At 43.4% G+C, this 22,207-nt stretch overlaps 1 protein-coding gene across 1 annotated transcript; it reads left to right on the forward strand.

The window, feature by feature from the left end:
• The first annotated feature begins 1,148 nt into the window (after positions 1-1,148).
• Positions 1,149-7,713, forward strand: LOC147087181 (putative G protein-coupled receptor 139). The gene is made up of 2 exons (XM_085978081.1): positions 1,149-1,249; positions 6,631-7,713. Exons 1-2 carry the CDS (start codon positions 1,149-1,151, stop codon positions 7,562-7,564), a joined length of 1,035 nt encoding a protein of 344 aa, XP_085834207.1. The 3' UTR covers positions 7,565-7,713.
• The last annotated feature ends 14,494 nt before the right edge of the window (positions 7,714-22,207 follow it).

Here is a 22,207-nt window from a genome sequence, read left to right on the forward strand (position 1 = left end):
TGGCCCACGTGATCCCAGGGGGTTGACTCGAACTAACTGCGCCCCTGGGATACACAAGCACTGCACGCCGGCAGTTGGAGGAGGCACAGGATCGGAACACCACGCAGGCCCACATCTCAACGGCCGGCATGCTAGGTAAGTGCACGTCAGAGGCTTGCACCCGCGGGAAGCCCCCGAACCGAATTTCTGGGCCAATATTCTAAGTGGGCTTGACAGGGTAGATGCACAGATAATGTTTCCTCGCGTGGAGGAATCTAGAACAAGGGTGGCATAGTTTCTAATTGGAGATGAGGAGGCATTTCTTCTCTCAGCTGGTCGTGAACCTTTGGAATTCTCTACATCAGACAGCTGTGGATGTTGGGTCATTGAATATATTCAAGGTGGAGATAGACAGAATTTTGAATTATAGGGGAATCAAGGGTAATGGGGAGCGGGCAGGGAATTGGATTCGAGGCCTAGATCAGATCAGTCATAGCCTTAATGAATTTTAACGAGTTCCACTTTCTAATATTTTTTGCACTTTCTCCAGTGCTTCTATCCTCTTATTGGGCTAAGCAGATCATAACTGTTCACAGCACTCTAAGTGTGGTCTCTCCAAGGTTCAATATAAGTTTAACACATCTCCTCTGTTATTGTTTTCCATTCCTCTAGAAATGAACTCCGTTGCTTTGACTGTACGCTTAATGGCTTCTTTCATCTCTTTGTGAATTTGTAGCCCTAATCTACTTATCTTCTCCCACCATTTGGACTCTTATTTTCCAAGTCTCATGTGCCCTACTTATTCCACCTACCAAAATACACAACCTCACATTATATTTACTGAAAATCAGTTATCATTTTCCCTCCATGATTCCATTTTGTTAATAACTTCCTGAATTTTGTCGCAAACATCCGCAGTGTTAACTATACCCCATAATTTGGTTTCATCCACAAATGTTGATATTATATTTCTGATTCCCAAGTCCAACCCACTACTGTAAATTGTAACCAATAGTGACCCCTGTGGAACACCACTTCCCACATTTCCCCAGTCTGAGCAATTACCTTTAACATCTACTCTCTGTTTTCTATTGAGCAGCCAGTTTTTCTATCCATTCGGCCACTTTTCCACTGAGTCTACAGGCTCGTACCTTAGTCACGAGTCTACTATGGCGGTGGAAGCTCTTATAAATGTCTATTTATATTATATTCACTACCTTACCATTATCTACTCTGCTAGTTTTTCAAATAACGCAGTACGGTTGGTCAAGTAGGAGCTTCCCGTTTGAAATCCGTGCTGACTAGACTTTATTATGTTTCGGTTTCAAGAGAAATTTCTTTTTTATGTTTGAGCGAAGATTACTATACCTTTCCTCTCACCCTTGTTAAGCGCACTGGATGAAAGTTCTAAGAATGTTTACATATATTTATATACAGTGCCTCTGCTGTCTCTTCCTTAGCTTTGACTGTGAGTGGAAATAGTCCTTCCAGACACGGGATTTATCCTCTATACATATGTTTAGTTTATCATAAGAACATAAGAAAAAGTTGCAGGACTAGGCCATTAGGCCGCTCGAGCCTGCTCCAACATTCAATGAGTTCATGGCTGATCTTCTTCCTCAATTCCATGCATCGGCCTTATCGCCATATCCCTTGATGGCCTTACTAGTCTGAAATCTATCGACTCCTGTTTTGAATAGGCCCAGTGACTGAGCCTCCACTTCCCTCTAGGGCAGACAATTCCAAAGATTCTCCAACCTCTGTGTGAAGAAATGTCCTCTCGTCTCAGTCCTGAATGGCCTTCCCTTTACCCTGAGGCTGTGCCCCAGGTCCTAGACTCCCCAGCCAAGGGATACATTCTCCCAGCTTCCACCCTATCAAGCCCTGAAATCATTTTGTATGCTTCAATGAGATGCCCTCTCATTTTTCTAAATTCAAGCAAATACAGGCCTAGTTTACTCAATACCTTCTCATGCGACCGTCCTGCCATCCAGGAATCAATCTCGTTAACCTTCCTTGCACTCCCTCTATGGCAATTATATCCTTCCTTAGGTAAGCAGAACAAAATTGTACACAATACTCCAGGTGCGGTCTCACTAATGCCCTATATAATTGGAGTAAGACGTCTTTACTCCTGTAAGCAAATCGTTTTATAATGAAGGCCAGCATACCATTTGCCTTCCTAATAGCTTGCTGCAACTGCACATTCATTTTAGTGACACATGTACAAGGATACCCAAGTCCCTTTGAGCATCTACATTCCCCAATCTTTCACCACTTAGGAAATACTCTGCCTCTCTGATTTTTCTACCTTCAAATTTATCCACATTATAATCCATCTGCTCTGTTCTCGCCGTCTCACTGAACCTGTCGAGAGCTCCTTGAAGCCTCTTCACATCCTCTTCGCAACAGACACTGCCACCTAGCTTTGTGACATCAGTAAAATCTGGAAATGTGACATCTAAAACATTGACATAGAACGTGAATAGCTGGGACCTAAGCACTGTCCTTGCGGTATCACTCTAGGCACAGCCTGCCATCCTGAAAAATACACGTTTTTCCCTACTCTTTGTTTTCTGTCTGTTAACCAATTCTTAATCAAGGCTAGTATATTTCCCCCAATTCCATGTGTCCAAATTTTGGTCACCAACCTCTTGTGTGTGACCTTATCGAAGCCTTCTGAAAATCCAAATACACACATCAACCAGTTCTCCTTTGCCTGCTGCATTAGTTCCATCCTAAAAGAACTCCAATAAGTTTGTTAAACAGTATTTCCCTTTCATAAATCCATGTTGAATTTGCCCAATCTTACTATTCGTTTCTAAGTGCCCAGTTATTGCATCCTTTATAATATATTCCAGCATTTTCCCAACGACTGATGTGAGGCTAACAGGTCTGTAGTTCCCCGTATTCACTCTCCGCACTTTCTTAAATAGAGGGGATACATTTGCTATCCTCAAATCTGCAGGAACCGTTCCTGAATCTATAAAATTTTGGAAGATGAAAAGCAATGCGTCCACTAACCCAATGGCCACCTCTTGCAAAACCCTGGGATGCACGTCATCCATTCCTTGAGATTTATCGAATTTTAGTCCCATTAATTTTGCTACTACTGTTTTTTTTTACTAAAAATAATTTCTTAAAGATCCTTATTCTCGCCACAGCTTTCGTTTTCTCGTATTTATGGGAGATTTGTTGTGTCTTACTTCGTGAAGGCAGAAACAAAGTATTTATTTAATTTCTCACCCAATTCCTCATTCCCCATTATAAATTCTCCCGTCTCTGACTGTAAAAGACCTACATCTACTTTCGCCAGACTTTGCCTTCTTACATACCTAGAGAAGCATTTACAATCCGGTTTTACATTTTTCGCTAGTTTTTGCTCATATTACAGTTTCATTTTCTTTATCAAATTTTGGTCACCCATTGCAGATTTCTAAAAATTCCCAATTCTCAGGCTGAGCCCTTTTTCTGGCAACTTTTTAAGCTTCCACCTTTGACTCAATACTAGTTCATTTTATTTTGTTTGCCATGGTTGGATCACTCCTCCTTTTGGGTTTTTATGCCATAGAGAAATATATGTTTTTTTTCAAAATATGCATTATTACCTTGAATGTTAGCGATTGTATTTCCACCTTCGTACCTTTTCGTATAGTCTCCCAATCTACCATGCTCAACTTGTCTCACATTCCCTTGTAGTTTCCTTTGTTGAGACTGAAGAATTTAGTTTCAGATTGGACTACATCACTCTCAAACGTATTACAATTCAATCATATTATGGTCATTTGTCAGTAAAGGACACTTTAACACAAGATTATTGATTAGCCCTTTCTCATTAACAGTACCAGATCCAGCAGAGTCTGTTCCCTGGTTGGTTCCTCCAAATATCGATCGAGGAAACCATCTTGCATGCATTCCAAGAATTCGTCCTTCACACCATTAGTGGTTTTTGATTTGTCCAGTCTGATGTACATTAAAGTCAACCATGATTACTGTATTGCCCGTGTTACATGCACTTCTAATCAAAGACCTCGCTCCTGTCTATCTTAGAAGCCTTGGTATTCATTTTGAATTCCTCGGATAATTTCACGCCCACCATGTTTGTGGCCCTGGTAAAAACTGAGGTAAAAGAACTGTTCAATTTATTTCATTTCACTGCTTTTATTTTAGAGTTTATCCTGTCCATTCCTAAGTGGCCATATCTCTATTTTCCTATTCCTATGCTTATAGAATTCTGAAATATTTATTTTTATATTGATTGATAATTTAATTTTGTAATTCGACATTGATTTCCTAATTGTATATTGGCTTATTTTCTAACATCGTGTTGGCATTTGCCTTCCTCTCCTTTATTGTCTCTGTAATGTACTCAATGTATACCTTTAGTTATTATTTTCTCTTTAATCAGCCGGGCTCATTTTGTATTGGCACTTGACCTTCACCCCACAGTCCCAATTTCACCTTCACTCTGCTCAGTCAACGTTGCACCTTCACCCAGCCAGTTCCCCATTGCATCTTCACCCAGCCTGTTCCCCATTGCACATTCACCCCGCCGACTTCCATTGAACGTTCAGCCTGCCCAGTCCCTACTGCACCTTCACCACGCCCGATCCCTATTGCACCTTCAGCCCGCCCAGTCACCATTGCACCTTCAGGCAGTCCGTTCTCGATTGCACGTTCACCCAGCCTGTACCGCATTGCACCTTCACCCTGTCCACTTCCAGAGAAAAATCAGACTGTCGAGTCCCTATTGCACCTTCACCCAGCCCGATCCCCATTGCACCTTTGCCTAGTCCGTGCCCCACTGCACGTTCACCTAGCCCCTTCCCCATTGCACCTCCAACCCGCCCACGTCCATTGAACATTCACCCTGCCCAGACTCTCTTGCAACTTCACATCGCCCAGTTTCCATTGCACCTTCATCTAGACTGTTCTCCATTGCAGCTCCACTGCACATCATCCATTGGATATTCACCATGGCCACTTCCACTGAATATTTACACTGCTCAGTCCCTATGGCACCTTCATCCCGCCCAGTTAATTTGCAAATTCGCCCAGCCCACTTCCATTGCACCTTCAGCCTGCCCAGTCCCTATTACACCTTCACCCCGCCCAGTCCATATTGCTTTTGTAGTGGAAGGCACGGTCGCCAATGGTGGATCGATTGAAATCCAGGATTCCCAAGAGGCCAGAATTGGAGGAGGGCAGAAACCTCAGATGATTGTAGGGCTGGAAGAAGTTACAGAGATAGGGAGGGGCGAGGCCAGGGTGAGATTTGAAAGCAAGAATGAGAATATTAAAATTTAGACTTTGATGAACCGGGAGCAATTGTAGATCAGCGACCTCAGGGGGTGCTGGGTGAACGGGCCTTGCTGCGAGTTGGGATACAGGCAGCAGAGTTTTGGATGAGCTCAAGCTTAATGAGGTTGGAAGATGATAGTGTTGCCAGGAGGGATTTGGAGTAATCAATCCTAGAGGCCACCGCAGCATGTATGAGTGGTTCAGCAGCAGTTGAGCTGAGGCAGTGGCTGAGCCGGGTGATGTTACGGAGGTGGAAGTAGGCAGTCTTTGTGATGGAGAAGATATGTGGTCGGAAGCTCAACTCGGGGTCAATTACAATGCCAAGGTTGTGCACGGTCTGGTCCAGCCTCATAAATTTGCCAAGGCGGGATGTAGCCGTTGGCTGGGAATGCAGTTTAAAGCAGGGACGAATACAATGACTTCGGTCTTCCCGATAATATGTTGCAGGAAATTTTTCCTCATCCAATCTGACAAGCGGTGTGACAAAATGGGGACAAGTGCCGTGTTGGGAGAGGTGGTGGTGAGATGGAGCTGGGTGTCCCCGGCGTGCCTTTGAACAAGACGTTGTGTTTACAGATGATATCGCTGATGAGTAGCATGTAGATGATGATAAGATGGGGCCAGAGGTAACAGTGTTGGAGCGAGCACAGAAGCCGTTGCAGGCTACGGTTATATAGATAAGAATAGAGCCAGGCGTTTGCAGTCCCACCCAGCTGGATGACGCTGGAGAGGCGTTGGAGGTGGTTTGTCCAGACAAAGGCATGAGACAGGTCGGAAAGGAAGAGAGGGAATAGCTTACCACAGACACAGTTACATAGATTACAAATTCTGCCTTTGGTAAGGGCGATTTAGAACTCGGGCAGGGGGCGATAGCTGATATGACTTGGTCCAAAATGGAATTCTGTGAAAGATGGGCACGGACTTGGGAGGAGACAGCACGAACAAGGACATGGTAATGAAAGGGATGTTGGAGATAGGGCGGTACTTGGCAAGGACACAGGCTTCAAGGATAGTTTTTGAGCAGTTGTTCATGACAGCATGTTTGAAGGGGAGGGGAGAGTATGTGAGGAGAGAGAACCATTAACAATATCAGCTAACATGCGGGCCAGGAAGTGAAGTTGGGTGGTCAGCAGTTTGGTGGGAATAGGAGCAAGTGAGCAGCAGGTGGGTCCCATAGACAAGTTGAGCTCGTAGAGGGCATGAGGGGAGCTAGGAGAGAATTTGGAGAAAGATGCGAGTTCAGCGATGGAGCAGATTGGAAGCAACAGAGCACACATGATATCCCATTCATCAGTGCAATAGCAACCTGAAACTTCACTCAAAATAACTGTAATAACGATGGATATAAAGTGTGTCTGAGTGGAAACAAATCTCACTGATCTGTGTATCTCTTGCAGTTAACTTGGCGGCGATTGTGATCCTGTCCCGAGGAAAGTGCGGTCTCTCCAAATGTATCACTCGCTACCTGGTCGCCATGGCAACGGCCGATCTCCTGGTAGTTTGTACGGATGTAATATTAAGCTGCATTGTTGAAATTTATTTCCCAGTTTCATTCTTGACCATTACCCCCGTGTGCTGTCTCAATATGGTCTTGCTTTGTGCAGCCACGGCGACCTCTGTCTGGTTCACAGTGGTTTTCACCTTCGATCGATTTGTGGCCATTTGTTGTCCGAAGCTGAAAACAAAATATTGCACCGAGAAAACTGCGACTGTTGTTATCGGGGTGGTGATTGCGCTTGGCTGTTTAATAAACATTCCGTGGTACTTTGTATTTGACCCTGAATATATAATGGAGAACGTGCCCCGGGGTTGTGTCTGGAAACCGACCTTTTTGACTTCACCCGCCTGGGCAGCATTTGAAGTCTTTTTTCTTACTTTAATCCCTTGTGTCCCATTCGTTCTGATTTTGTTGCTCAATGTTCTCACCGCTAGGCACATTTTACTGTCCAGTCGAGTCCGCAGGGGACTCCGGGGCCTCAGCAATGGAGAGAATCACAAGGACCCAGAGATGGAGAACCGAAGGAAATCCATCATTTTGCTGTTCAGTATATCGGGCAGTTTTATTTTGCTATGGACGACCATTGTTGTTTATTCTCTATCTCTCCGTACAACCATCATTCAGTATGATTATGATAATGACATTGAATCTGTGGGATTCATGCTTCAGGTTCTCAATTGCTGCACAAACACATTTATTTATGTGCTGACCCAGGGTAAATTCAGAGAGGAGCTAAAGAGTGGGGTAAACTATCCACTGCATTTAATTGCAAAATTATTTAAATAATAGAAATAGCTGATGTCTATCCATACAATGTTTATCGGCCATTGCAATAAAGATCAAAACCTGTTTAATGGATCAATTGATATTGGTACAACATTTTAAGCAAAGTTGCAAATCGAAGGTTACTGTAATATATTCTCCTTAACAAACTGTGTTATGTAACGTCACATGTATAATTATAATATTAAATGTTTTCCTGTTATTAACTGTGGAAATTAAAATAAATGCTGACTGAACATGCCCAGGTGATTATTAATGTTACACAGGATGATAGATTGGATGGATTTAGGGCCAGTTGGAAGGATGATGCAGCATCGTGTATCATTGGAGCAACTGTTCCCATCAGAAGGGAACCGTCGCACATCATCACCTGAATCATCTGTAACTAACACAATATAAATGTAACTTTCAATCAACGGGAAATACCCAGATTGTCTCTTCTCAGCTAAATTTACCTCAACGGCTGATGTACTGCCTAAATGGACCTGAAAATCCTTCACCACCACTCAGCGTCACTCCCCCAGTAACCAGCCTGCTTCTCCTCAGAAAACCTTCATTAAATATTGAGACCGGACGCATTCGCACCCCCTCAGCAGTACTCGTCTGTGGGTGACATCGCTGATGCTGCGACAGCTGAAAGAGCCAAGATAACCAATTCATTTCTGTAGTTAGGGCTACTGCGGGCATCGAAACATAAATTTAAATAATATTAAATTCATGGGTTGCTCGCGGCAATCTGGAAACGTATCGCCCATTTTCCATTTTCTCTCCAATGTAAGGAGGTCCAAGAATGTCATGACCCAGCTCCACAGAGGGTGAGCTTGCTAGTGATTGCTATTTCCAGCAAGTTGTTAATGCGGGAATAATTTTACAGACCTTACCAGGCCAGCCAAATAAACTGGACACAAGTATGGCCCGTAAGAGTGCCGTGTAAATAGCATGATTGACAATTGGAGCCACTTTCCTCTCACTGCATCAAACAATATCTGAAATTTACTGTGATACGGCGTTCCACAATATCTTAGACATTTCATTCAGCAGCAATTCTTATTGTCCTAAGATCTGAACACTCTAAGACGCAGTTGAAGGCTCTTGTGACAGATATTCCCTTACCAATATATGATTTCACCCAATCAATGAAAGCGGTATGAAACCACAGTTGGAACATGTATGGTTTTGGATCAGTTTCACTCGAGCAACTTTATTCTAACATGGGAACTAGCCTACAAGCAAAGACAAGGAAAAATTAACCTCAACCCCCATGGGTTCTGCTGTAACTACTCACCCACCAACTAATATTCCTGTACGATAACACCTAATTCTCTCTGAAATTCTACATTTAATATTTTGTCACCAGTTAAATGTATTCTGTTTTTCTATTCTTTATACCAAAGTGAATAACCTCACATTTGTTCACATTTTAGTACATCTGACAGTTTATTGTACAAACACGCAAACTGTGTATATCCCTTTGCAGGATCTGTGTATCCCCCTCACAATTGACTTTCCCACCTAGCTTTGCATCGGCATCAAGTTGAATACTTTACAATAGGTTCCTTCATGTAAATCATTATTTATGATTGTATATATTTGTGGTCCAAGCACTAACCCTTGCGGCACCCCACTAATAAGAGCCTGCCAACCGCAAAATGACACGTTTTTCCCTTCTCTCTGTTTTCTGCCCGTTATCCAATCCTCTAACCATGCCAGTGTTTTACACCAACCTAATAAGCCTTTATCTTCCATAACCATTTGTAAGTGGCACCTTGTGGAATGCTTTTTGGAAATCTAAATAATCTACATCCAGATAACCTGCTTCCTCTTCATCTACCCTTCTAGTTGCATCTCAATATTCTCCAATAAATTTCCTTAACACGATTTCCCTTTCAAAAAACCATGTTGACTCTGCCTAAACATATTATGATTTTCTAAGTGCCCTGTTATCTCATCCTCAATAATGGTAAGCGAAAAGGTTATAAGCGTGATAGTTTTGAACAAATGCATATGGTTCGACTGGATCTGATTAAGCCTGTAAACAGAAAACTGAATTTTGAGGCATTTGGCTCCCTCAAGTAAAACAGCAACTTTGAGTTGTAAGCATTTTTAAGTGTAATTTGAACGACTATTCAGTTGTACATTCAGGTACAGCAAACAATTAGAAAGGTAAATGGCATGTTTGCCTTTAGTGCAATGGGGTCGAGTACAAGAGTAAGGAATTCTTACTACAATTGTACTACAGGGCTTTTGTGAGACCTCGCCTGGAGTACTGCGCACGGGGTTGGTCTATTTAATACAGAAAGGGTATACTTGCCTTCAAGGCAGTGCAATGGCGGTTTAATAGATTGATCCATGCGATGGGAGGAATGTACTAAGGGGAGAGTTGAGTAGATTGGGCCTGAACTCTGTGTGGCAAGATGGATGCGGCGATGCTACTGACGCGGAATTAGGTGAACTTTGTTATAGAGTGACTATTGTGTATAACGCAGAACCTATGATCAGAGAGGTGCTGAGTGTCATTGGCAGCTAACGCCCAATGTAGGGATTGATATTGGTGATTAGAAACATAGAAACATAGAAACATAGAGATAGGAACAGGAGTAGGCCATTCGGCCCTTCGAGCCTGCTCCGCCATTCAATGAGATCATGGCTGATCTTCGTCTGAGATCATAGCTGATCTTACCAGTTCAGTACCCCGTCCCCGCCTTTTCTCCGTAACCCTTAATCCCCTTAGCCTTCAGAAATATATCCAATTCTCTCTTGAAAATATTTATTGAATTAGCCTTCACAGCCCTCTGTGGCAGGGAATTCCACAGGCTCACCACTCTTTGAGTGAAGAAATTCTTCCTCATCTCTGTTTTAAATGATTTGCCCGCTATTTTTAGACTGTGGCCCCTGGTTCTGTGCTCCCCGGCCATTGGAAACATTCTCTCTGAATTCAGCCTGTCCAGGCCTGCCATAATTTTATATGTTTCGATGAGATCCCCTCTCAATCTTCTAAACTCCAGTGAGTACAAGCCCAAACTATTTAATCTCTCTTCGTAGGTCATTCCCGCCATTCCAGGTATCAGCCTGGTGAATCGCCGTTGCACTCTTTCCATGGCAAGAACATCCTTCCGCAGATGGGGCGACCAAAACTGTACACAATACTGCAGATGCGGTCTCACCAGCACCTTGTACAGCTGTAGTAAGGTATCCCTATTCCTATACTCGAACCCCCTTGATATGAAGGCCAACATACCATTTGCCTTCTTGATCGCCTGTTGCACCTGCATGCTCTCCTTCAGTGACTGGTGCACAAGAACACCCAGGTCCCTCTGCACTTCCCCATCTCCCAATCTATTGCCATTTAGATAATAATCTACCCTCCTGTTTTTACCCCCAAAGTGGATAACCTCGCATTTATCCACATTATAGTGCATCTGCCACGTATCCGCCCATTCCCCCAACCTGTCCAAATCGCACTGTAGCCTCCTGACATCCTCATCAGAGCCCACCCCTCCTCCTAGTTTAGTGTCGTCAGCGAATTTGGAAATATTGCATCCAATTCCCTGATCCAGATCATTTATATATATTGTGAACAGCTGGGGTCCCAGGACAGATCCTTGCGGCACCCCGCTGGTCACTGCCTGCCACTCTGAAAACGAGCCGTTTATTCCAACTCTCTGTTTTCTATCCGCCAGCCAGTTCTCTATCCACGTTAATACTTTGCCCCCAATCCCATGAGCCTTAATTTTGCATGATAATCTTTTGTGTGGAACCTTATCGAAGGCTTTCTGGAAGTCAAGGTACACCACATCCACTGGCTCTCCCCCATCTATTTTACCAGTTACTTCCTCAAAAAATTCCAGCAGATTAGTCAAACACGATTTACCCTTTGTAAATCCATGTTGACTCTGTCCGATCCTTTCCCCATTTGTCAAGTGCTCCGCTATTTTAACCTTAATAATGGACTCTAGCATTTTGCCCACAACCGATGTAAGGCTTACTGGTCTATAATTCCCTGCTTTCTCTCTACCCCCCTTTTTAAATATTGGGGTAACATTAGCTACCCTCCAATCCACGGGTACTGTTCCCGAGTCAATGGAGTTCCGGAAGATGATCCTTAGAGCATCTGCTATCTCCAGGGCCACCTCCTTAAGTACCCTAGGATGTAGTTTATCAGGCTCCAGGGATTTGTCGGCCTTCAGTCCCCTCAACTTACCCAACACCATATCCCTAGAGATACTAATTTCTGTCAGCTCCTCCCTCTCATTAGTCCCTATGTTTGCCGATATTCCTGGGAGGTTATTTGTGTCCTCCTTTGTGAATACAGAACCAAAGTATGAGTTTAATTGGTCTGCCATTTCCTTATTCTCCATTATATATTCTCACAATATTTGTGGCTGCGACTAAAGATGATGCATTTAGCCATGCCAATGTTTGTTTAGAGAAAATTATGGCTCATCCAAAACAGGATACTGGAAATGTAGTCCGACATCAAAGGGGGGGGGAGTGGGTGGCGACAGAGAGGACAGAGGATTAAAACTGGTTTCGTCAACGTACATGTAAAAGCTGATCACATATTTGGGAATGAAAGTTTCAATGGGAAGCAGGAGGATGAGGAAGAAGAGAGGACTGGCATACGGAGAGATAGAAAATAAACAACAATGGGCGTCCATAATAATATATAACAGCCAGATATACTGAAGAGCAAAACGATGGATTTCCTCCGATTTTCCATTTCTGCGTCTTTGTTCAACTGATTGCAGCGCGTAGAGAGGCAGAGGTAACACGGTAAAGAAAGTAAACACTGCAAGAGACGAATCAATATAGGTAAAGATGCAAAGAGTAAGTGATGTAGGTGCTGAAATGGATAGTGAAACAAGAGAGAAAGAAGAATAGAGAGACAGAGCGAGAGAGGGAGAAATTATTGGGCAGACACACTGAGAAGGCAGAAAGAGAAACCGGCAAAAGATAAGATGGAGGAAAATAGAAAGAAAACAATATAATGAGGGAAATTACATGGACGAAAGCCATAAACAGTAAAGGCACATGCATATAAATTAAGAAAGCAGCACACATTCAGCACAACTTAAGAGAAAGATAGGAGTTTGTGAGCAAGAGAAAGCTGCGAGAAATTGTTGTACAAATGGAGACAGAAACTGAGAGAGGTAGAGGAAAGTTAAACAGGAATAATTGTCACACAGGGGAGTTATCAGCTTACATTCCCACTAATTTCTCCAGCTCTATTATTTTTACTATTACTAAGTTCCTTTAATTCCTCCTTCTCACTAGACACTTGGTTCCCTCGCATTTCTGGAAAGTTAACTGTGTCCTCTTCCATGAAGACAGAACCAAAGTATTTGTTTAATTGCACTGCCATTTCCTTGTTCTCCATTATAATTACTCCCATTTCTGAATGTAAGTGACGTACATTTGTCTTCACTAATCTTTCTCTTTTTACAGACTTGCAGAAGTTTTACAATCCACCTTTATGTTCGTTGCAAGTTTACTCTCATACTATATTTTTCCCCTCTTAATCAATCTCTTGACACATTTTTGCTGAACTCTAAACTGCTTCTAATCCTCAGGCTTGCTGGATTTTCTGGCAACTTTATATGACTTCACTTTGGATTTAATAGAATCCTTCATTTCTTTTGTAAGCCATGGCTGTGCCTCTTTTCCTTTTGTGCTTTTGCACCAGAAAGGAATGTATATCAGCTGCAATGTCACTGTTTTCTGGTTGAGGGTCAGATGTCGTTGTAATGGCATTAATAGAGTAATACATAGAGTTACACAGCACAGAAAGAGGCCCTTCAGCCCATCATGTCCGTGCCGGTCATCAAGCCCTGTCTATAATAATCCCATTTTCCAGCACCTGGTCCATAGCCTTGTATGCTATGGAGTTTCACGTGCTCATCTAAACGTTTCTTGAATGTTTAGAGTTCCTGCATCTACCAGCCTTTCAGGCAGTGATTTCCAGATTTCAACCAACCAGTGGGTGAAAATATTTTTCCTCAAATCCCCTCTAAACCTCCTGCCACTTACCATAAATCTATGCATGCTGGTTAACGACCATTCTAATAAGGGGGAACGTTCTTTTATATCTACCCTATCTATGCCCCTCATAATTTTGTACAAATCAACATGTCCCCCTCAGCCTTCTCTGCTCTAACGAAAACAACGCCAGCCTGTCCAATGTCTCTTCATAGCTGAAGCTCTCCAGTCGAGGTAACATCCTGGTGAATCTCCTCTGCAACCTCTCCAATGCAGTCACATCCTTCCTATAGTGTGGTGACCAGAACTGCACATAGTATTCCAGCTGTGGCCGAACCAGCGTAAATCTCCTTCATAATCTCCCTGCTCTTATAGTCTATGCCTTGGCTAATGAAGGCAAGTAACCCATATGCCATTTTAAAAACCTTATCTACCTGTCCTGCTGCCTTCAGGGATGCACCATGTACATGCACACCAAGGTCCATCTCATCCTCTGTTCTTCCTAGGGTCCTACCATTCATTGTGTATTCCCATGCCTTATTATTACTCTCAAAATGCATCACCTCACACGTTTCAGCGATAAATTCCATTTGCCACTCTTCTGCCCATCTAACCAACCCACCTATATCGTCCTGTAGCCTGAGGCTTCTCTCCTCACTATTTACAACTCCACCAATTTTCGTTTCATTTGCGAACTTAATGATCATAACTCCTACCTTCATATCTTAATCATTAATGTACACAACAAATAGCAAAGTACCCAGCACCGATCCCTGCAGTGCACCACTGGATACAGGCTTCCAGTCGCAAAAACAACCTTAGACCATTATCGACTGTCTCCTGCCACTAATCCAATTTTGGATGCAATGTGCCAATTCACCCTGGATCCCATGGTCTCTTATCTTCTTGAGCATTCTCCCATGTGGGACATTTTCAACAGCCTTGCTGAAGTTCATGTAGACTACATCAACTACACTACCCTCATTCACACACCTAGTCACACCCTCGATAAATGCAATCAAATTGTTAGACATGATCTCCCCCTGACAAAGCCATGCTGACTATCCTTGATTAACCCTTACCTCTCCAATTGGAGAATAATTCTGTCCCTCAGAATTTTTTCCATTAATTACCCGACCACTGATGTTGGGCTCACTGGCCTGTAATTCCCTGGTTTATCCATACTAACTTTCTTGAACAATGGTTCTACGTCAGCTGTTCTCCAGTCCTCTGGCACCTCCCCTGTGGCCAGAGAGGTTCTGACCATTTATATCAGACCCCCTGCAATCTCCTCCCTTTACTCACACAGCAGCCTGGAATACATCGCATCAGGGCCTGGGGATTTATCCACTTTTATGTCTGCTTAAATTGCTAGCACCTCCTCCCTCTGAATACTCATTTGTTCAAGTATATCACAATCCCCCTGCCTAATTTCTATGCCTACATCACCCTTCTCCATAGTGAACACAGATGCAAAATATTCATTTAAAACCACAACTACATCTTCCGGCTCTCTACACAGATTGCCACTTTGGTCCCTAATGGGCCCTACTCTTTACCTGGTTATGCTCTTCCATTTAATATACTTATAAAAATACCTTGGGATTTTCCTATATTTTGCCCGCCAGTGTTTTTTCATGCCCCCTCTTTGCTCTCCTTATTTCTTTTTTAAGTAGGCCCCTGTCTTTTCTATACTCCTCTAGAGCTTCCACTGTTATTAGTCCTTTGTACCCACCAAAAGCCCCCCTTAATTCCTAATCCAATCTTATATATCGCTTGACAGCCAGGATTCATTTGGCTTTTTGAACCCACCCTTGACCTTTACAGGAACACGTTGGCGTTGTACTCTCCTTATTTCCTTTCTGAAAGACTCCCATTCCTCTGATGTGGATTGTCCTACAAGTAGCTGATATCAGTCCACTTTGGCCAGATCCTGCCTTTTCATATAAAAATCGGCCTTCCCCCAATTTATAATCTTTATTTCCGGTCCATGTTTCTGCTTTTCCATGACTACCTTGAATCTCACCGAATTATGGAAACTGTCACCAAAATGCTCTCCTACTAACACTTCTACCACTTGCCCGGCTACATTCCCTAGATTTAGGTCCAGTTACCGCCCCCTCTCTTGGTGGACTTTCTACATGCTGGCTGAAAAAGCTCTCCTGGATGCACATTAAGAATTCCGCCCCTCTAAGCCTTTCACAGTCGGTCTATCCCAGTTAATATTGGGTAAGCTGAAATCCCCGACTATTATTGCCCTAATATTTCTACACTTCTCTGATATTTGCCAACATATCTGTTCCTCTATCTCCCCCTGATTGTTTGGGGGCCTATAGTACACTCCCAGCAAAGTGCTGGCACCATTCTCGTTTGTAAGTTCTACCCATATGGCCACATTAGAGGAACCTGCTAAGATATCATCCCTCCATACAGCAGTAATTCACTCCTTGATTAATATTGTGACAAGCCCTCCTCTTTTAAACACCCCTCTGTCTCGCCAAAAATTTCTATACCCCGGAATATTGAGCTGCCAGTCCTGCCCCTCCCTCAAACATGTCTCTGTGATAGCAACAATTTCCTACCCCCATGGTTGCACCAACACCTTCAATTTAGCTGCCTTACTCACAAGACTCCTCGCCTTAATACAAATGACACCCAGCCTTGACATACACCCTTGTGCCATTACATATATGCTCTGCCTTGCAGGATGACTTGTTTTTTCCTCTATATTTGGCTGTGCAGCAACCCCTTCTATAGCTGCACTCCGTATCCCATCCTTCTGTCAAGTTATTTTAACCACCCCCCCAACAGTACTAGCAAACTTCCCCACAAGGATTTTGGTCCCGTTCCGGTTCAGGAGCATCCCTTCCGACTTGTTCAGGTCCCACCTTCCGCAGAAGCAGACCCAGTGATCAAGGAAACTTAAGCCCTCCCTCCTGCACCAACTCTTTAGCCACACATTCATCAGCTCTATCCTCCTATTCCTATACTCACTAGCACTTGGCACCGGGAGAAATCCAGAGATTACAAACTTTGAGGTCCTGCTTTTAATCTGCTACCTAGCTCCCTAAATTCTTATTGCAGTACCTCATCCCTCTTTCTACCCATGTCCTTGTTACCAATGTGAACCATGGCTTCCGATTTTCACCCTCCCCCTCAAGAATGCCCTACAGCCGTTCAGTGATATCATTGGCCCTGGCAGCAGGGAGTCAAAATAGCATCCCGGAGTCACGTCTGCAGCCACAGAAATGTTTATCTGTTCCCCATACGTTCGAATGACCTATCAGTATTGCTCACCAAATCATTTTCCTCCCCATCTGTGCAGCTGAGCCACTGCTAGTGCCACGGACATGGCTCTTGCTGCATTCCCGAAGAACAATCTCCCCCATCAGCATCCAAAGCAGAAAATATGTTGGTGAGGGAGATGGAGCCAGGGGACTCCTGCACTACCTTCCTAGTTCTTTTACTCTGTCTGGCGGTCACCCATTTCCTGTCTGCCTGTGCACTGTTTACCTGCGGTGTGACCACCTCGTTAAACATGTTACCCACGAAGATCTCAGCTTTCCGGATGCTCCGCAGTGACCCCAGCCACAGCTCCAGATCCGAAAGGCGGATTTCGACTAGCTGCAGCTGGAGACACTTCCTGCACACATGTTCGCCCTGGACACAGAAAGTGTCCCTGACTTCCCACATAGCACAGGAGGAGCACTCCACACTGCCGAGCTGCCCTGCCATGCCCTACTCTTAATTTACTCCCTTTACTTTCTTTAAATTAAAAATAATGTCCCAGTAATTCGGGTCCCAACACGTGAGTATGGACGGAGTACCCACGCGTGGACCCGATGGAAGTGCCAGTTTCTTTCATGCATAGCGCATGCATGGGAAACTGGCATTTCCGGACCTCTGAACGAATGTGTGCGCAAGGGAGTCTCTGCGTGCGCTTTGCACTTACGTTTTTTTTTACAGATTTTTCCGTGAGGGTAAGTCTTTAGATTTTAGAAATGTAAAAATCGGGCATAAGGACTGCATTTCAAAAGGTAAGTGGTCCAATAATTAAAGTTAGAATTTTTTTTCCACAGGTTTATTATTTCAGTAGAATTTACAGTAAGGTAAGTGTATTTTTGGACACGATTTCGTGAAAAAAAATGTTTTCCGAAATTTGAATAATTGTTTGAAATAGTTTTTTAATGTTATTAATAGTTCATTTAATTAGTGGCATTTTTTTAACTTTTATTTTAAGTTTAAGTACTGTTTTGGGCGCCCGGAGTTTTCATGAGTTTGACAGTTCTTACTATCAAACTCATGAATGAACTTTTGCAACCTCCGATTAGTTGCCCAGTACTCACGTGATCCCAGCTGGCTCATCGAACTAACTACGTCGCTGGATCACGCTAGCAAAGCGCGCCGGGATCTGGACCGGGCCACAGACGCTTCCACACAGGCCGAGGTCTGAAATGTCGGCATGCTAGGTAAGTGTAGGTCGGGGGCTTGCACCCGCGGGAAGCCCCCGACCATAATTTCTGGGCCATTAATTACACTAGGGACCTTATATTATTTAAACACTACTTATTCTAAACTATAGACCTTACTTTTACTTTAACGACTGGAATGTACATATAGTCACCAGGTCCTACTTAGCAATCAGCTCTTTCCATGGTTGTGAGGTCATTTTAGTGGTTTTGCAGTTGCTGTTTGACTGCTCCTGCTCTCAAGCTCTTTACTTGGTGTAAAGTAAGAACCAATTCCTACAGGGTGAAAAGTTAGGAAAAGCAAAGGCGAAGCAAGGGAACTCCTCCTCCCACTCCTCACCTAACTCCCTGATTCACTCAACTCGCACTACTCTGTTTAAAACGCACTCAGTTCAAAATTGCACTGCACAGCCATTTTTTAGATGTGAATTAACTTAATTGTATAAACAATTTGTTCTAAATTAACCTCATACCTACACAGGCATAAGGACATTTCTGTGGCCGATTATCTCCGTTCGGGAGCATGCGGCATTGAATCCTTAAAGCAATCGTTTCAAACATAGTCATAGAATCATAACGGCACAGATGGAGGTCATTCGGCCCATTGCGTCCTTGCCGGCTGTCTATAGAGAAATCCAGTCAGTGCTATTCCCCCGCTCTTACCCCGTAGCCCTGCAACTTTAATTCCCTCAAGTGCCTATCCAGTCTCCCTTAGAAAAATTTGAGTGTCTCCACTTCCAGCCTCTTCTAACGGCAGCGACTTCCAGATCATCACCACTCGCTCAATCAAAACGTTTTTCCGCACATCCCACCTGTATCTTTTGCCCAAAAGGTTAAATCTGTGTCCCCTAGTCATTGTAACATCAGCTGTTGGGAAGAGCCTTTCCCCGTGTAGCCAAGGCAAACCTGTCATAATCACCTCTATCAAGTCACACCTCAACCTCCTTTGCTGTAATGATAAAAATCCAGCTTCTCCAACCTGTCCTTGTAACTAAGATCCCCCATCACCGTTAAATCTCCTCTGCACCCTCTCAAGTGTCTTCACATCCTTCTGAGAAACATACAAACAAAGAAACATAGAAGATAGGAACAGGAGTAGGACATACGGCCCCTCGAGCCTGTCCCACCATTTAATGAGATCATGGCTGATCATCCAAATTCAGAACCTGGTCCCTGCTTTCTGTGATATCCCTTGATCCCTTTAGCCTTAAGAAATATATCTAGCTCCTTCTTGAATATATTTAATAATTTGGCCACATCTGCCTTCTCTGGTAGAGAATTCCACAGGTTTACCACTCTCTGGGTGAAGAAATTCCTCCTCATCTCAGTCCTAAATGGCTTACCCCTTATCCTTAGACTGTAAACCCTGGTTCTGGACTCCTGCACCAACGGGAACACCCTTCCTGCATCTCGTCTGTCTAGTCCTGTTAGAATTCTATAAGTTTCAATGGATCCTCCCTTATTATTCGAAACTCCAGCGAATATAAGCCTCATTGACCCAATCTCTATTCATACGTCATTCCTGCCATCCCAGGTATCAGTCTGGTGAATCTTTGCTGCACTCCCTCCATGGCAAGAACATCCTTCCTCAGATAAGGCGACGGAAACTGCACACATTACTCAAGGTATGGTCTCACCAAGGCCCTGTACAACTGCAGCAAGACATCCTTACTCCTTTACTCGAATCCTTTCGCTGTGAAGGCCAACATACCAGTTGCCTTCTTAACCGCCTGCTGCACCTGCATGCTTACCTTCAGCGACTGGTGCACAAGGACACCCAGGTCTCCTTGTACTTCCCCTTTTCCGAATCTGTTGCCTTTCAGATAATAATCTGTCTTCCTGTTTTTGTCACCAATGTTGATAACCTCACATTTACCCACATTGTACTGCATCTGCCATGCATCTGCCCAATCACCCAACCTGTCCATATCATACTGGAGTTTCACTGCATCCTCCTCAAAGCACACTCCCCCACGCAGCTTTGTGTCGTCTGCAAACGTGCAGATATTACAGCTAGTTCCCTCGGCTAGATCATTAATGTATATTGTGAACAGCTGTGGTCCTAGCACCGATCCCTGTGGTACCCGACTAATCACTGCCTGCCACTGGGAAAAAGACACGTTTATTCCAACTCTTTGCTTCCTGTCTGTCAACCGGTTCTCTATTCAATTCAATACATTCCCCCCAATGCCATGTGCTTTAAATTAGCAAGCTGATCTCTTATGCGGGACCTTATCGAAAGCCTTCTGTTAGTCCAAATGCACCACATCCACTGGTTCTCCCTTATATATTCTACTAGATACATCCTCAAAAAATTCCAGTAGATTATTCAAGCATGATTAACCTTTTGTAAACCCATGTTGACTTTGTCCGATCCTGTCACTATTTTACAAGTGCTCTGCTATTACATCTTTTATAATGGACTCTAGCATTTTCCCCAATACCGATGTCAGGCTTACCGATCTATAATTCCCCGTTTTCTCGCTACCACCTTTCTTATAGTGGGGTTAATTTAGCTGCCATACAATCTATGGGGACTATTCCAGTGTCTATAGAATTTTGGAAGATGACCAGCAATGCATCTACTATTTCTAGGGACACTTCTGTAAGTAGCCTAGGATGTAGATTATCCAGCCCTGGGGATTTATCGGCCTTAAATGCCGTCAATTTCCCTAACACAATTTCCCTAAAAATACTGATTTCATTGAATTCCACCCTCTCATTCAAACCTATGTTCCCCGACATTTCTGGAAGGTTATTTGTGTCCTCCTTTGTGAAGACAGAACCAAAGTATGTATTTAATTGTTTTGCCATTTCTTTGTTCCCCAGTATAAATTCCACTGATTCTGAGTGCAAGGGACCTACGCTTGACTTCACCAATCTTTTGCCCTTCGCATATCTATAAAGACTTTTCCAGTACGTTTTGATGTTCCCTGCAAGCTTACTCTCATATTATATTTTCCCCCTATTAATTAATCCCTTTGTCTGCCTCATAACATCGTAGTTTCCTTTATTTAAATTCAGGACTCTAGTCTCTGATTCAATTATTTCACTCTCCACCTTCATATTATGATCGCTCCTCCCCAGGGGGCCGGACACAACACCATTGCTAATTAATCCGTTCTCATTACGTAATACCCAGTCTAAGATGGTCTGATCTCTAGTTGTTTCCTCGACAAATTGGTCCAGGAAACCATCCCGTATACAGTCTACTATTTCCTCGTCCACAGTATTGTTACTAATTTGGTTAGCCCAATCTAAGTGTAGATTAAAGTCACCCATGATAAATGCTGTGCCCTTATTGCACGCTTCTCTAATTTCCCGTTTAATGTCAGCCCCAAACTCAGTATTACTTTTTGGGTGTTTGTATACAACTCCCACTATATTTTTCTGCCCCTTGGTAAGTGTCAGCTCTAACCCTACGGGTACCACATAATTAGTGCTAATATCCATCCTTGCTATTGTGTTAATCTCCTCTTTTAAATGTGGTGACCACAACTGAACGCAATACTCCCGTTATGGCATAACCAGTGCTTTATAAACGTTCATCATAACTTCAGTACTTTTGTACTCAATACCTTTATTTATGAAGCCCAATATCCCATATGCTTTGCTAACCACACTCCTAATATGTCCTGCCACCTTCAAGGACGTATGCACATTAATTCCCAGGTCCCTCTCTCCCTGCACACTCTTTAAAACTGTGCCATGAAGTGTATATTGCCCCTCCCTGTTATTTCTGCCAAAATGCATCACCTCATACTTCTCTGTATTAAATTCCATCTGCCACTTGTCTTCCCATTTTGCTAGCCTATCTATGTCATGTTGCAGTCTATTGGTATCATCCCCACTGTTTGTCACCCACCCCCAAGTTTGGTGTCATCAGCAATTTTAGAAATTCTACTCTGTATACAAATATGCAGGTCATTTAAACATTTCAAAAAAGCAGTGGCCCCAACACAGACACTTGCGAAACACCACTGTCTACGATTCTCCAGTCTGCAAGGCAACTATTTACCACAACACGATGTTTTCTGTCCTTAAGCCAATTCCATATCTAACTTGCCTATTCCATGTGGCGCAATGTTGGTACCCAGCTTTCTATGTGGTAATTTGTCAAATGCCTTCCTAAAATCCATGTAGACAACATCCATTGCATTCCCTTCATCAATCCGCCCTGTTACTTTAGCAGAAATTTGAA

This window comes from Somniosus microcephalus, unplaced genomic scaffold (assembly GCF_052327205.1).
Source record: "Somniosus microcephalus isolate GS21.2 unplaced genomic scaffold, FLI_Smic_1.0 unresolved_chr6, whole genome shotgun sequence".
NCBI lineage: Eukaryota > Metazoa > Chordata > Chondrichthyes > Squaliformes > Somniosidae > Somniosus > Somniosus microcephalus.

Coding starts and splice junctions, on each gene's coding strand:
- LOC147087181 (XM_085978081.1), top strand. CDS start 1,149: ATGGCGGTGGAAGCTCTTATAAATGTCTATTTATATTATATTCACTAC. Junction 1,250..6,630: donor AACGCAGTACGGTTGGTCAA/GTAGGAGCTTCC, acceptor ATGGATATAAAG/TGTGTCTGAGTGGAAACAAA.